Below are 18043 nucleotides of genomic sequence, written 5' to 3' on the forward strand. Positions count from 1 at the left end.
GTGTGGGGTGTGTGTGTGTGTGTGTGTGGGGCGAGTGTGGGTGTGAGGTGAGTGTGGGGTGAGTGTGGGGTGTGTGTGAGTGTGGGGTGAGTGTGAGTGTGGGGTGAGTGTGAGTGTGGGGTGAGTGTGAGTGTAGGGTGAGTGTGAGTGTTGGGTGAGTGTGAGTGTGGGGTGAGTGTGGGTGTGGGGTGAGTGTGAGTGTGGGGTGAGTGTGTGTGTGGGGTGTGTGTGAGTGTGGGGTGAGTGTTAGGTGAGTGTGAGTGGGGGGAGTGTGAGTGTGGGGTGAGTGTGAGTGTGGGGTGAGTGTGGGTGATTGTGGGTGAGTGTGCGGTGAGTGTGGGTGCGTGTGAGGTGAGTGTTAGGTGAGTGTGGGGTGAGTGTGGAGTAAGTGTGGGGTGAGTGGGGTGAGAGTGGGGTGAGTGTGTGTGTGGTGTGTGTATGGGTGGATGTGTATATATATATATTTACCTATGCGTGCTTCCATAATTTTGGTAAAAAGGTATCAAGTCTTAGCTCCTGGTCCCGCGTCTCTACTTACTGTTTGCTGGATTCACTCCCTACTGTTCTCGTGGGTCCAGCCGTACCTTCTCTTAAGACTATGCATGCAGCCTGCCTCGTACATGCCATTCTGACTTTGAAAATAAAAAAATACTTGCTGACATGCTTATGACTTCTGTGTGTATTTAACTATTCTGATTGTGACCTTGTGTAGCTGCATCCTGTCTGATTGTATCCCTGTCCACCCTATCAAGTTCTCTGATTATTTTGTATGTTGCTATCATGTTTTCCTGGGTCTTCCGTCCTTTAATACCGTGAGGATACGTTTCTGTAGCCTTTATACCTCATTTCCTTTAGCTCTGGGACTATTCTCGTTGTTTATCTCTGCACTTTCTCCAGTTTCTTGATAGGCTTCATCAGGTGCAGGTTCCAAGTTGGTTGGTGGATATTTTAAAATGTATCTTACATACGTTGTATATAAGGCCGTGAGTCTTCGTTAAGATTCCTGAAAGCTAATCATAGATTTGCCAGACGAGCATTGGTTGTAAAGGTTATTAAACTGATGTGAGCCTCTGGGTATATGCTGCACACTATGCTCACCCTCAGGTCTTTCTCTTTGAGTTTAAGACTTATAAGATTAGATTTACCGTCTCTAGGTCCCCGCTGGTTACTGCTGTTTAAGAAACCACTTCCCTCTAAGTGTTCCACCACTCTCCTGCTATCTTCCCTATTACTTTAAATGGTATGCGTGTCAGTGACACTGGTCTGTAACTCAGTGCTACCTCCCTGTCTCCTTAAATACAGAGACTACTTTCGCTGTCTATAAGATCTCTAGGAACAGTTCCGTATCCACTCACTTGTAGAGTGGTAGAGACACTGTTTCTGCTCACTCTCACAAAACTCATAGTAACACCTTGTCAGGTCCCATTGCCCTTGGTACATCGTACATATGTACTCCCCTATATGTGGTTGCAGGGGTCGAATCATAGCTCCTGGCTGTGTGTATATGTGGAGAGAGAAAGAGAGAGAGAACGTTCACAGTGTACATAACTGTCGTGACACTGGTAATCTTCATGCCCGACTGAAGCTTTGTGTCAGGCTAACGTGTGTTGGTGAGAGAGGTATCCATCAGTATTCCATTACTGTTCACGTGAAGCGGTAAACCTGTGTGGGATTATTCAGCGCAGGGATTGATGGAGGCTTGATAGACTTAGAAGTGTCCCTGTTTGCAGATGATGTGAAGTTGATGAGAAGAATTAAATCAGATGAGGACCAGACAGGTCTACAAAGAGACCTGGACAGGCTGGATGTGTGGTCCAGAAACTGGCTCCTAGAATTTAACCCCGCCAAATGCGAAGTCATGAAGATCGGAGAAGGGCAAAGAAGACCACAGACAGAGTATAGGCTAGGAGGCCAAAGACTGCAAACCTCACTTAAGGAGAAAGATCTAGGGGTGAGTATAATACCGAGTACGTCGCCAGAAGCACACATTAACCAGATAACTGCTGCAGCATATGGGCGCTTGGCAAACCTGAGAATAGCGTTCCGGTACCTCAGTAAGGACTCGTTCAAGACTTTATACACTGTGTACGTCAGGCCCATACTGGAGTACGCAGCACCAGTTTGGAACCCACATCTGATCAAACACGTCAAGAAATTAGAGAAAGTGCAAAGGTTTGCAACAAGGCTGGTTCCAGAGCTAAGGGAAATGTCCTACAAAGAGGGGTTAAGGGAAATCGGCCTGACTACACTGGAGGACAGAAGGGTTAGGGAAGACATGATAACGACATACAAAATACAGGGTGGAATAGACAAGGTGGACAGAGACATAATGTTCCAGAGATGGGACACAGATACAAGGGGTCACAATTGGAAGCTGAAGACTCAGCTGAGTCAAAGGGATATTAGGAAGTATTTCTTCAACCACAGAGTTGTTAGGAAGTGGAATAGTCTGGCAAGCGATGTAGTGGAGGCAGGAACTAAACATAGTTTTAAGACGAGGTATGATAAAGCTCATGGAGCAGGGAGAGAGAGGACCCAGTAGCGGTCAGTGAAGAGGCGGGGCCAGGAGCTGAGTCTCGACCCCTGCAACCACAATTAGGTGAGTTCAATTAGGTGAGAACACACACCTTGTGTATCCTGTGTTAAGTATGTTTTAGCATTTGACGACTATTACACAGGTGTGGCACGATACACCAGTGTGACACACATGACACAAGGGTGTTGCACGATACACGGATGTGACACATGGCACATGGGTGTAATACATGGCACATGGGTGTGACATATGACACATGGGTGTGACATATGACACATGGGTATGACATATGACACATGGGTGTGACATGACACATGGGTGTGACCTGACACATGGGTGTGACACATGACAACACCGTCACAGTGAGCGTCCTCGTGCAATTTCCTTTGCTTTTACCCTGCAATCCTCACCCCTCCACCTCTCCACCTCTCCACCTCTCCACCCCTCCACCTCTCCACAACTATGACAAGGCATGATAATGTCGTTTATAGACACACCACTTCAAAACACTTAACAGTTACTGAAGAGGTTTTGTGGTGGTCAGTCCCTTAGTCTTAACATAGGTGGAGAAGTACTCTTGAGGTATCAGTCCCTCAGTCTTAACATAGGTGGAGAAGTACTCTTGAGGTATCAGTCCCTCAGTCTTAACATAGGTGGAGAAGTACTCTTGATGTATCAGTCCCTCAGTCTTGACAGAAGTAAAGTACTCTTAAGGTGGTCAGTCTCTCAGGCTCGACAGAGATTTGTGTGTGTTCACTCAGCTGTGGCTTTGGTCAGTCTCTTTAGTAAACACGACTGAATCTCCTAGTTCCCTGTCTCGTGGACCCATGTTGTACCTATCCTGCAGTTTGTGTATCGAGTTTACCTTCTCTACCTCATCTATTTCAGTGATCGTTGACCACCCTGAGGTCAGTGGCAGCTGTTTTTCACCTGCAGAGGTCAGCACTAAGATCAATAGCAATTAGCTTTGATTGCTAAAGGTCAGTATCAAGAATCTTTGACTTCAAAAGGTCAATAGCAATGACCTTTGAGTAAACTGGATATTTTATACACAGAAACATACACGTCTCAAGTCATTAATAATATACTTGTATTCGGTTCTTTGTTTTAGATTCTTTCAGTTGCCTTCCGAAGGGTTATTTAAATCGTGATGCTTTTGTTTCTATGTTTTCTTTGCGGCTCCCTGGCCTCTTGCTACAAGGGCTCTCATTGGCTGATACTGTAGGATCCTTGTTACAAGCGCTCTCATTGGTAAGCGCACTCACTGGCCGATACTCTTAACACCCTTGTTACAAGTGTTCTCAATGGCTCGTGTCTCCAGGACTCTTGTTACAGGTACTCTCATTGGCTCTTGATCACGGAGAATCTTATTTCTTGACCTTCCTTGGAACGGAAATCTGCGCATAATTAATTTCTTTGGGTTAATTAACCTCTATCGATTAATTAAGCTCACTAGAGAGCCTGAACAATAACATCATGAACACAAATGTTTATAAAAAAAGGGATTAAAGTTAATTTTCAGTAAATACTGTATGTGTGACTTTCACGTCACTCTTAATATATGTACACGACTCTCTCTCTCTCTGTATATATATATATATATATATATATATATATATATATATATATATATATATATATATATATATATATATATATATATATATATATATATATATAAAATGTCATGCCCAATTGGTAAAAACTGGTTAATTAGCAAGAGCTCGTTTAAAATTAAGTCATTTCTAAAATTTTCTCTTATACGTTTAAAGACATTTTTTCATTAATGTTAATGTAAATATTAATAATTTCGTACCAAAAGGACCCTAGAAAACTTTACCTTATTATAACAAGCGCCATTTAATTCAGCATAATCCAGTTAAATATATTTCAGATAAGTTTACAATAATTTAATAATAAGCAAACACATTGAAATATATTTCTTTCGTTAGGTTCAGAATAATTTTTGCGAAATTATTTCATACACAAATTTTCGCTTGCCTTATTCGGCAAGAAGAATGTTGCTATTTAAGCCAAAATAGCAAGTTTTACCTATTCGGCACGATATATATATATATATATATATATATATATATATATATATATATATATATATATATATGTGTGTGTGTGTGTGTGTGTGTGTGTGTGTGTGTGTGTGATAGAGAGATATGCATAACAAGCCACATGAGGATGGAAATCTTTATCTCAGAATCTTTCACACTCTTTGTTCGTCGTCAGGAGCTATGCAATGCTGCAAGACTAGCAACAGTTAGGAGGAAAATTCTCTGTGAGGCAAGGCAGAAGCATAAAACGTCGGGCCATGTTACAGTAGAGTGTGGGTGCCGTCTCATTGCATATACACTGCTGGTCGGGTGTGGCATTCATTAAGTACGTCATTACGTTCAACATGCATAACACGTAACCACGAAGAAACTGCAAGCACGGTTGTTCATCGCCTGTCCGAGTGACTGCACCGGGTAACTACCGGTTTCTGCTGGAGGTTCGTCAGTCTGGGTGAGGAAAAGAGCCCCAGGGTAGACTACCAGGTATATCAGAGGCTTTTTTAAAATCACCCGTCTTTCCAATATCGGGTCGTATGGATGGTCGGGTAAGGGCGGGTGGTCATGACGGTGCGTCGGCACGACCCCACTTTCCACCGACCGGCTGGCGTCTCCGCCAGAGCGTGTCTGACTTCCGTTACGCTATGTGGCGGGAGGCGTATCTTCGCACCATCACTTACGCAGGGCCTACAGCGGTGGCAGCCATCACTAGTAAGTAAAGTATGCAAGCAAATCTAAGTAAGTTAGCACGTATACAAATTAAGCAAGAAGTCAGTAAGTAGGTAAGTAAATAAGTAAGCAAGTAAATAAGTAGGGAATTAATTAAGTAGGTAAAACGTAAGTTTTTATTCAAATCTCATAAATAATTTGGAACTCTTACCATAATTTTACGTAATACAATATGGATAACCTAAGATAATCTACGATAACCCAGGATAATCTACGATAGCCTAGGATAATCTACGATAATCTAAGATAATTTACGATAACCCAGGATAATCTACGATAGCCTAGGATAATCTACGATAATCTAAGATAATTTACGTTAAACTAGGATAATCTACAATAACCTAGGGTAATCTACGATATCCTTGGACAATCTACGATAACCTAGGATAATCACTGGGGTTCTCATGGTATTTAGTAACCTACTATGATTTATATATAATAATAATTATAATTATTATTATTATTGTTGCCGTTGTTATTATAAATATTATTATTACTATTACTATTATAATTTTTACTGTCGTGAGTATTATTATAGTTACCGTTATTATTACTGTCATTATTATTATTATTATTATTATTATTATTATTATTGAGAAGCGAGGTGTCTGCGTTGCCATGGTAACAGAGATGCTAAAGTCAGCTGATCAGTGTTGCTTGGACTCCTCAAGGGAGGTTCCTTGACGCTGGTGAGGGGCTCTTGATCTAGGGAATTGGATCTGTGCTCCAGTTCCCTGAATTGAGCCTGAATACTTTCCATCCCCCCCCACAGGCCCTGTATAATATTACGGGTTTAGTGCTCCCCATGGTTATAATATTGTGTTAATTGAAGGGGGGGGGGGCTCTTCATGGAGGGAGAAGGGGGTACTTTGATGCCAGCGATGGAGCTCTTGATCCAGGGAAGAGTGACTACCCTTTTCCCATTCCTTGGATGAAAACCTGATCATCTCCCACTCCCTATGTTGATGCTATATATTAGCCCTATGAGTTTAGAGCTATAGTGAGTTAATTATAACGTATCCAACAATCATCAATCATCAACACATAACAACAATCATCAACACACAACAGCAATCATCAGTCATCAACACACAACAATCAACACGCGACAGTCATCAATCATCTACACACAACAATCAACACACACAACAATCAACACAACAATCAACACACAACAACAATCATCAACACACACAGCAATCAACACACAACAATCAACACACAATCATCAACACACAACAATCATCAACACACAACAATAAACACACAACAACAATCAACACACAACAATCAACACACACAACAATCATTAGCACACAACAATCAACACACTACAACAATCATCAACACACAACAATCATCAACACACAACAATCAATACAACAACAATCATCAATACAACAACAATCATCAATACACACAATCATCAATACACAACAACAATCAACAAACAACAATCATCAACACACAACAATCATCAATACACAACATCAACACACAAACACAATCATTAACACACACAACAATCATCAATACACAACAACAATCAACAAACAATCATCAACACACAATCATCAATACACATCAACACACAAACACAATCATTAACACACACAACAATCATCAATACACAACAATCAACACACAGCAACAATCATCAATACACAGCAACAATCAACACACAAACACAATCATTAACACACACAACAATCATCAATACACAGCAACAATCAACACACAAACACAATCATTAACACACACAAAATCATCAATACACAGCATCAACACACAACGACCATCGACACACAACAACAATCATCGACACACAACAACAATCATCGACACACAACAACAATCATCAACACACAACAACAATCATCAACACAACAACAGTCATCAACACACAACAATAATCATCAACACACAACAATCATCAACAAACAATCAACACACAACAACAATCATCAACACACAACAACAATCATCAACACACAACAAACACACAACAATCATCAACACACAACAACAATCAACACACAACAACAATCAACACAACAATCAACACACACAATCATTAACACGCAACAACAATCATCAACACTACAACAATCATCAACACACAACAACAATCATCAACACACAACAATCAATACACACAATCATCAATACACAACAATCAACAAACAACAACAATCATCAACACACAACAATCAATACACATCATCAGCACACAAACACAATCATTAACACACAACAATCAATACACAGCAACAATCAACACAAACACAATCATTAACACACAACAATCATCAATACACAGCAACAATCAACACACAAACACAATCATTAATACACACAACAATCATCAATACACAGCATCATCAACACACAACAATCATCGACACACAACAACAATCATCGACACAACAACAATCATCAACACACAACAACAATCAACACACAACAATCAACACACAAACACAATCATTAACACACACAACAATCATCAATACACAACATCAACACACAACAATCATCGACACAATCATCGACACAACAATCATCGACACACAACAATCAACACACAACAATAATCAACACACAACAATCATCAACAAACAACAACAATCATCAACACACAACAACAATCATCAACACACAGCAGTCATCAACACACAACAACAATCATCAACACACAACAGCAGTCATCAACACACAACAACAATCATCAACACACAACAACAATCATCAACACAACAACAAACATCAACACACAACAACAATCATCAACACACAACAATAATCATCAACACACGACAACAATCATCAACAAAGAACAACAATCATCAACACACAACAATCATCAACCTACAGCAACAATCATCGACACACAACAACAATCATCAACAAACAACAACAATCATCAACAAACAACAACAGTCATCAACACACAGCAACAATCATCAGCACACAACAACAATCATCAACACACAACAACAGTCATCAACACACAACAACAATAATCAACACACAACAACAATAATCAACACACAACAATCATCAACCTACAGCAACAATCATCAACACACAACAATCATCAACACACAACAACAGTCATCAACACACAACAACAGTCATCAACACACAACAACAATAATCAACACACAACAACAATCATCAACCTACAGCAACAATCATCAACACACAACAACAATCATCAACACACAACAACAATCATCAACACACAACAACAATCATCAACACACAACAACAGTCATCAACACACAACAACAATAATCAACACACAACAACAATCATCAACCTACAGCAACAATCATCAACACACAACAACAATCATCAACACACAACAACAGTCATCAACACACAACAACAATCATCAACACACAACAACAATCATCAACACACAACAACAATCATCAACACACAACAACAATCAACACACAACAACAATCAACACACAACAACAATCATCAACACACAACAGCAATCAACACACAACAACAATCATCAACACACAACAACAATCAACACACAACAACAATCAACACACAACAACAATCATCAACACACAACAACAATAATCAACAAACAACAATCATCAACCTACAGCAACAATCATCAGCACACAACAATAATCAACACACAACAACAATCATCAACACACAACAACAATCATCAACACACAACAACAATCAACACACAACAGCAATCAACACACAACAACAATCATCAACACACAACAATCATCAACACACAACAACAATCAACATAACAATCATCAACACAACAACAATCATCAACACACAACAACAATCATCAACACACAACAACAATCATCAACACACAACAACAATCAACACAACAACAATCAACACAACAACAATCATCAACACACAACAATCATCAACACAACAACAATCAACACAACAACAATCATCAACACACAACAACAATCATCAACACACAACAGCAATCATCAACACTCAACAACAATAATCAACAAACAACAACAATCATCAACCTACAGCAACAATCATCAGCACACAACAACAATCATCAACACACAACAACAATCATCAACACACAACAACAATCAACACAACAACAATCATCAACACAACAACAATCAACACAACAATCATCAACACACAACACTTCTGAGCCTGGAGACAGAGGCAACACAACAGTCCTCAACACAGTAACACTCCTCATGTATGAACTAGCACTGCAGAGGGCCTACTGCTCCACCACTCATAAGACATTTTCTACACTCGAGTGTCTTCATGGTTGCAACGTTTCGCCTGTGCAACTGGCTTCTCCAGTCGAATGCATGGTAAGGGACTGATCACCTCAAGACTATTTATTCTACTGTCTCCAGCGTTAAAATTCGCCTATATTCGACAGAAGAAGTCTGAAGATATTAAAGTTACCCTAGGTTTTTAGAGCAATCCTAAGTTTTTAAAGTTACCCTAGGTTTTTAAAGCGACCCTATGTTTTTAAAGTTACCCTAGGTTTTTAAAGCGACTCTAGGTTTTTAAAATTACCCTAGGTTTTTAAAGTTACCCTAGGTTTTTAAAGTTACCCTAGGTTTTTAAAGTTACCCTAGGTTTTTAAAGTTACCCTAGGTTTTTAAAGCGACCCTAGGTTTTTAAAGTTACCCTAGGTTTTTAAAGTTACCCTAGCTTTTTAAAGTTACCCTAGGTTTTTAAAGTTACCCTAGGTTTTTAAAGTTACCCTAGGTTTTTAAAGTTACCCTAGGTTTTTAAAGCGACCCTATGTTTTTAAAGTTACCCTAGGTTTTTAAAGTTACCCTAGGTTTTTAAAGTTACCCTAGGTTTTTAAAGCGACTCTAGGTTTTTAAAGTTACCCTAGGTTTTTAAAGTTACCCTAGGTTTTTAAAGCGACTCTAGGTTTTTAAAGCGACTCTAGGTTTTTAAAGTTACCCTAGGTTTTTAAAGTTACCCTAGGTTTTTAAAGCGACTCTAGGTTTTTAAAGTTACCCTAGGTTTTTAAAGTTACCCTAGGTTTTTAAAGCGACTCTAGGTTTTTAAAGCGACTCTAGGTTTTTAAAGCGACTCTAGGTTTTTAAAGCGACTCTAGGTTTTTAAAGTGACTCTAGGTTTTTAAAGCGACTCTAGGTTTTTAAAGCGACTCTAGGTTTTTAAAGTTACCCTAGGTTTTTAAAGCGACTCTAGGTTTTTAAAGCGACTCTAGGTTTTTAAAGTTACCCTAGGTTTTTAAAGTTACCCTAGGTTTTTAAAGTTACCCTAGGTTTTTAAAGTTACCCTAGGTTTTTAAAGTTACCCTAGGTTTTTAAAGTTACCCTTGGTTTTTAAAGCGACTCTAGGTTTTTAAAGCGACTCTAGGTTTTTAAAGCGACTCTAGGTTTTTAAAGCGACTCTAGGTTTTTAAAGCGACTCTAGGTTTTTAAAGCGACTCTAGGTTTTTAAAGCGACTCTAGGTTTTTAAAGTTACCCTAGGTTTTTAAACGCGACTCTAGGTTTTTAAAGCGACTCTAGGTTTTTAAAGCGACTCTAGGTTTTTAAAGCGACTCTAGGTTTTTAAAGCGACTCTAGGTTTTTAAAGCGACTCTAGGTTTTTAAAGCGACTCTAGGTTTTTAAAGCGACTCTAGGTTTTTAAAGTTACCCTAGGTTTTTAAAGCGACTCTAGGTTTTTAAAGCGACTCTAGGTTTTTAAAGCGACTCTAGGTTTTTAAAGCGACTCTAGGTTTTTAAAGCGACTCTAGGTTTTTAAAGCGACTCTAGGTTTTTAAAGCGACTCTAGGTTTTTAAAGCGACTCTAGGTTTTTAAAGTTACCCTAGGTTTTTAAAGCCACTCTAGGTTTTTAAAGCCACTCTAGGTTTTTAAAGCCACTCTAGGTTTTTAAAGCCACTCTAGGTTTTTAAAGCCACTCTAGGTTTTTAAAGCCACTCTAGGTTTTTAAAGCCACTCTAGGTTTTTAAAGCCACTCTAGGTTTTTAAAGCTACACTAGATTATTAAAGCTACTGTAGGATTTTAAAGTTTTCCTAGGTTGTTCAAAGCTCTTTAGGCTTTAAAAGCTACCCATGATTATTAAAGTTACACTAGGGTTTTGCAGCGACCCTGGGTTTTTTAAGCTAATATAGGTTTTAAAGCTTCCCTAGGTTTCTTAAGTTCCCCAAGTTTTAAAACTATACTAGGTTTTTAAAGGTACTTTGGGTTTATAAATATACCTTAGGTTTTTTATGCTACCCTAGGTTTTTAAAGTTACCTAGGTTATTAAAGCTACCCTAGGTTCTTAAGGCTACCTTAGGTTTTTAAAGCTACTCTAGGTTCTTAAAACTACTCTAGGTTCTTAAGACTACCCTAGGTTTCTAAAGCTACCGTAGGTTCTGAAAGCTACCCCAGGATTTTAAAGCTACCCTAGCTTTTTAAAGCCACCCTAAGTTTTTAGAGCTACCCTGGTTTTCTAAAGCTACCGTAGGTTCTAAGAGCTACCCCAGGATTTTAAAGCTAACCTAGGTTTTTGAGCTACTCCCAGGGTTTGAAGCTATCTTAAATTCTTAAAGTTACCCTAGGTTTTTTAAACCCACTCTAGGTGTTTAGAGCCGACCTTGGTATATAAAACCACTCTAGGTTTTTAAAACTACCATAGGTTTATAAAGCTCACTTAGGTTCTTAAAGCCACCCTAGGATTTTAAAGCCACCCTAGATTTGCTTCCCCAAAACTGAGGGAAGAAAAGACATCCTTGAAAAGTTCAGGACCTTATTAATTGAATTAACCGTTTTGCCTCTAGTGATTTCATAATCCCCCCTCTCCCCTCTCCCTTCTCCCCTCTCCGATCTCCCCTTCTCCCCCTCCCTCTTCAAAGCACTCACAACTACCCCCTCCCCCTTGACACCCACCACATCACCCCTCCCGCCCCCCTTCCCCTACCTATCTACCTACCTGACAGGCAAGGCAGGCAAGTACCATACCTCCGTCATGATATCTGGCGACGTGGCCGTCAGGTAATTGGTTGCTGAAGGCCAGGTGTCAAGGCGAGAGAGCGAGGCAAGATGAGTCTGGCTGCAGGGGTCCCTAAGGACCACAGGTCCCCCGAGGGTCTTGGTGTGAGGGGAGGGCCCCCAAGAGTTAGGATCCCGGGAGTTCTTGCCTGAAGTTCCTACAGTCACAACTTACCATGGTAATCTACAGTCACAACTTACCATGGTAATCTACATTCACAACTTACCATGGTAATCTACAGTCACAACTTACCATGGTAATCTACAGTCACAACTTACCATGGTAATCTACAGTCACAACTTACCATGGTAATCTACAGTCACAACTTACCATGGTAATCTACAGTCACAACTTACCATGGTAATCTACAGTCACAACTTACCATGGTAATCTACAGTCACAACTTACCATGGTAGTCTACAGTCACAACTTACCGTCTGTTAGCACCTACCATTCACTATGTACCCTCTTCCCTCCCCCGCAAGAATCTTATGACAACGTTTCGGCCCGTCCTGGACTGAAACGTCGTTATAATGTTCTTCTCCCACGTACAAGTTAATGGTGAGTTGTTCCAGCCATGGTATTGCGCCTTCCCATTATTCCCAGCACGCAGACACAGCCTAGCCTCAGGTCACCTGGCTCATGGCGCTGTAAATACACTGACTTCTTAGTTGTCTGTACTGGGACTGGAGAAACCACGCGTGACGAAACGTTTCCTGTTAAAATAAAATGTGTCCTAAACTCACATCAACTAATTTTAGCTCATTTACCTGCCTGCGAATGGATGGATGCGTGCATGACCTGCCTAGCATGGACCGTAGGCCTCCTGCAGTGCTGTTTCTATTTCTGATGTTCTTGAGATAATGAATTACCGAGTTCCTTACCTGGGTGAAGCAGCAGCAGCAGCAGGAAGAGTGTGGTGAGTGCTACTGACGCAGCTTCTGCAGAAGGCATTGTCATCTTCAGGGCTCTCCTGACCTCTGCAGGAGACACTGTTGAATTCAAGGCTCCCCTGATCCCTGCAGGAAACACTGTCTCAGGGCTCCCCTGATCCCTGCAGAAGACACTGTCTCAGGACTCCCCTGATCCCTGCAGGAGACACTGTCTCAGGGCTTCCCTGATCCCTGCAGGAGACACTGTCGACTTCAGGGCTCCAGTGGTTCCGTGATGGTAATTTCAGGGCTGGATATAAACTCGCTTATTCTACTTCCTGGCCGGTGGGGTTGTCTTGTCTGGGGTGGAAATGGTGGTGTTGGGGGGTGGTTGGGGAGGTTGGGGGAGCGAGTGCTGCAGCAGGGAGAGAAAGAGGGAAGGGAGGGGTGTTATGGGGAGACGGTGGTTGGAGGAGGGGAGAAGGCAAGGCTGAGAATGAGGATGAATTGCTGATGGGGGGCTGAGAGTGTTGTTATCTTGGGGTAGTGGTGATGATTGTAGGATTGATGGGGCAGAGGAGAGAGTCAACAGAGGTTCATACTCTATACTAATAATGGGTTCACTACTTTTAAACCAGTGTACATCCTTATCCTAGGTTCAATATTGCTCCACTTTCCAGTCTATCTGTTTCTTGCATGTACCATTGTATGTGAAGCGAATGGATTCCAACCTTCACTTACAAGGAACTAAATTCCCCTCTGACGATACTACGAGCCTTGAGTTCACACAAGAGACGTGATTCGAAACTCAGTGTCACCGATAGGTCAGTACACAAAGACACACTTACATACCATTGGATAAATTTGTTATTACACGTTTCACTGATAGATATAACACATGCCGTCGATAGATATATCACGTGTCGTCGATAGATACATCACGTGTCACGGACAGTTATCAGATGAGCTTAGCACTGTCTTTGTGTCACTATTTGTCACACCATTTAACTTAAGTTCGTTGCGTCAAGCTTGGGCCTGTTGCGTCGAACTTCGGCCTGTTGCGTCGAACTTCGACCTGTTGCGTTAAGCTCTGCGTCTACGTCAAAATATCCTCATCCATCCCTCACTTCCATTGAATATTGTTTCAATCTTGCGTAATATGTTGCTTCAGGGGTGCGTGTACGTCTTTCCATGCGTCAAGCAGGGGCGGTGGGATGACAGCAAGTGGTCGCGTGGTTGCGCACTCTCCACGCGGTGCGCTACGGCGGGTGCGCGCGTGCGTGAGCGTGAAGGGAGGAGCCTCGCGCGCGCGTGCTGACAGAGCGTTGGCCCACGCTCAACTAAACCGCTGATGTCTGCCGCTGGTGACGCTGGTTCCGGTGTGCTGGTGGTGGTAATGGTGGTAGTGGTGGTGGTGGTGGTGATGGTGGTGGTAACGGTGGCAGTGGTGGTGGTGGTGATGGTGGTAGTGGTGGTGGTGATGGTGGTGGTGATGGTGGTAATGGTGGAAGCGGTGGGGATGGTAGTGGCGGTAATATTAATTTTAATGTTCAATGGTGGTAGTGGTGGTGGTAGTGGTGGTGGTAGTGGTGGTGGTAGTGGTGGTGGTAGTGGTGGTGGTAGTGGTGGTGGTAGTGGTGGTGGTAGTAGTGGTGGTGGTGGTGGTAGTGGTGGTAATAGTGATAGTGGTGGTGATAGTGGTGGTGGTGGTGGTAGTGGTAATGGTGATGGTAGTGGTAATGGTGATGGTAATGGTGGTAGTGGTAATGGTGATGGTAATGGTGGTAGTGGTAATGGTGATGGTAATGGTGGTGGTGGTGGTAGTAATGGTGGTAGTAGTGGTTTAGTAACCGAGCTCGGTTACTAAAACACTACTACCACCACCACCACTAACAGTTAAGTCACTAACAGATCCAACAGCTGCAGCTCAACTGTCTTAACAGCAACCAGATGTATTTCAGTCACTTCGAGATCCATGAAGGTATCCCTGCATCTCCTAACCCCAGTCCCCTATACCACAATGATCCATGAAGGTATCCCTGTATATACTAACCCACGTCCCCTGCACCTCAGTACACGTGATTGGAGCAGTGCAGAGTGTGGCATAATTTGTAACGGAGTTTAATATCAACGTTGAAGATCTGAAAGGGGATCAGGAGAGGTATTCACAAGGCAACACATGGGAACTACTATCCAAATTTATACTTCCCTCTAAAAAAATTTTTAGGATACTGGTCTCAGAGAGATCAGTATCCTAAAATACACCAGCACATCAAGCACGTCAGAGGTTGTATTATCAGGTTCGTAGAATTGAACTACTGAAGGTAATTGAATGCAATACTCAGAAATTATTATTGTTATTATTATTATTGTTGTTATTATTATTATTATTATTCCCAATTTCTTCCCCTCCCCCCATAAACAGAAAAATTCCCAATCCAAACTTTTCCCAAAGCTATGTGTGACCAGAAATTACGTAACTCCGTATGAAAGAAATTGAGTTTTAAGTTACAATTGTTTTTGTAACAGTGATCTTGAGGACACACTGATGTTATAGACACATTGAGGCATATCATGTAGCCGAGGATAACAAGCTCTGAAAATCTGAAGCCGATCGGATAAGTCATTCTGTAGCTTTAGACGAAATCGATGAAGTTAGTGGAAGACTAGAGCAGTGTAGCTGACGGTGTGACTGACAGTGGTTGACAGTGTGGCTAACTGTGGCTGACAGTGTGGCTAGCAGTGTGACTGACAGTGTGGCTAACAGTGAGTCTTACAGTGTGTCTAACAGTGTAGCTGACAGTATGGCTGACAGTGTGGCTGACAGTGAGTCTTACAGTGTAGCTGACAGTATGGCTGACAGTGTGGCTGACAGTGTGGCTGACAGTGTGGCTGACAGTGTGGCTCACCAAATTCGTGAAGTTTAAAAACCTTATTTAAAAAAAACTCGGTTTTCAGTATTTGTTTCATATTTGTGGTTCAATATCAACGTTTTCTTCTCTCCTCCGAGGAAGACAAAAATGATTTTGCGATTTTTAAAGAAATTCTAATTTGATAAAAAAAATCTTAAAAAATGGCTTGTACCTGGAGTTTACCTGGAGAGAGTTCCGGGGGTCAACGCCCCCGCGGCCCGGTCTGTGACCAGGCCTCCTGGTGGATCAGAGCCTGATCAACCAGGCTGTTACTGCTGGCTGCACGCTAACCAACGTACGAGCCACAGCCCGGCTGGTCAGGAACTGACTTTAGGTGCTTGTCCAGTGCCAGCTTGAAGACTGCCAGGGGTCTGTTGGTAATCCCCCTTATGTATGCTGGGAGGCAGTTGAACAGTCTCGGGCCCCTGACACTTATTGTATGGTCTCTTAACGTGCTAGTGACTCCCCTGCTTTTCATTGGGGGGATGTTGCATCGTCTGCCAAGTCTTTTGCTTTCGTAGTGAGTGATTTTCGTGTGCAAGTTCGGTACTAGTCCCTCTAGGATTTTCCAGGTGTATATAATCATGTATCTCTCCCGCCTGCGTTCCAGGGAATACAGGTTCAGGAACCTCAAGCGCTCCTAGTAATTTAGGTGTTTTATCTCCGTTATGCGCGCCGTGAAGGTTCTCTGTACATTTTCTAGGTCAGCAATTTCACCTGCCTTGAAAGGTGCTGTTAGTGTGCAGCAATATTCCAGCCTAGATAAAACAAGTGACCTGAAGAGTGTCATCATGGGCTTGGCATCCCTAGTTTTGAAGGTTCTCATTATCCATCCTGTCATTTTTCTAGCAGATGCGATTGATACAATGTTATGGTCCTTGAAGATGAGATCCTCCGACATGATCACTCCCAGGTCTTTGACGTTGGTGTTTCGCTCTATTTTGTGGCCAGAATTTGTTTTGTACTCTGATGAAGATTTAATTTCCTCGTGTTTACCATATCTGAGTAATTGAAATTTCTCATCGTTGAACTTCATATTGTTTTCTGCAGCCCACTGAAAGATTTGGTTGATGTCCGCCTGGAGCCTTGCAGTGTCTGCAATGGAAGACACTGTCATGCAGATTCGGGTGTCATCTGCAAAGGAAGACACGGTGCTGTGGCTGACATCCTTGTCTGTGTCGGATATGAGGATGAGGAACAAGATGGGAGCGAGTACTGTGCCTTGTGGAACAGAGCTTTTCACCGTAGCTGCCTCGGACTTTACTCTGTTGACGACTACTCTCTGTGTTCTGTTAGTGAGGAAATTATAGATCCATCGACCGACTTTTCCTGTACAGATTCTAAATTTAATTAAAAACTTCCAGTATTAAGATTCACCAGCGCTTGGCGTTTGAAGCCGACCAGAAGAGCCGTTCTATAGATATCAAGTGGAAACGAAATTGTTTGTTAAAACTGGCAAGTTAAAATTTCCAAAACTAGAAGTGGAAGCCATCAAACACTGAAAGTTTGAAATCTATCGGGAAAGGCATTCTGCGGCAACTGCTCTAAATCCAACGATTCCACGTCAAAATTTCAATTTTGCATCTTAAATGTCGGAATTTAGAGAGTGTGTGTCCTCTTTCAGATGGAATACGTCAGTATTAAGCTCCTGAAGCTTGAAGCTAAGAGGGAAAATTCTCAAGTTATTTAATGGACATCAGCATCACTCACCACGGTAAGGGTGGAGCTCAAACTCACGGCAAGTCAGTCGTAAAACTCCAGGCCAGTGCTAAAGGCAGCTGGCCCAGCGGCTTACGTACTGCGCTGACAAATTTGCTCGAAAGCTAAAACATCCTTGCCACCATTCTGGCCACAAGCCTGACCACCATCCTGGCTACCATTCTGGCAATTACCCTTGCCACCATCTTGGCCACAATCCTG

The 18043-nt window shown here is 41.8% G+C and overlaps 1 protein-coding gene across 1 annotated transcript in view; it reads right to left on the reverse strand.

Moving 5' to 3' along the window:
• LOC128703823 (uncharacterized) overlaps positions 1 to 13443 on the reverse strand; it is a 131912-nt gene extending 118469 nt beyond the window's left edge. The window contains exon 1 of the mRNA XM_070086959.1: positions 13224 to 13443. Coding sequence (XP_069943060.1) covers positions 13224 to 13299 — 76 coding nt within the window. The 5' untranslated portion in view covers positions 13300 to 13443. The remainder of the gene's footprint in view (positions 1 to 13223) is intronic.
• Between the last annotated feature and the right edge of the window lie 4600 nt (positions 13444 to 18043).

The sequence above is a fragment of the Cherax quadricarinatus genome, chromosome 20 (genome assembly GCF_038502225.1).
Source record: "Cherax quadricarinatus isolate ZL_2023a chromosome 20, ASM3850222v1, whole genome shotgun sequence".
In the NCBI taxonomy this organism is placed as follows: Eukaryota; Metazoa; Arthropoda; class Malacostraca; order Decapoda; family Parastacidae; genus Cherax; species Cherax quadricarinatus.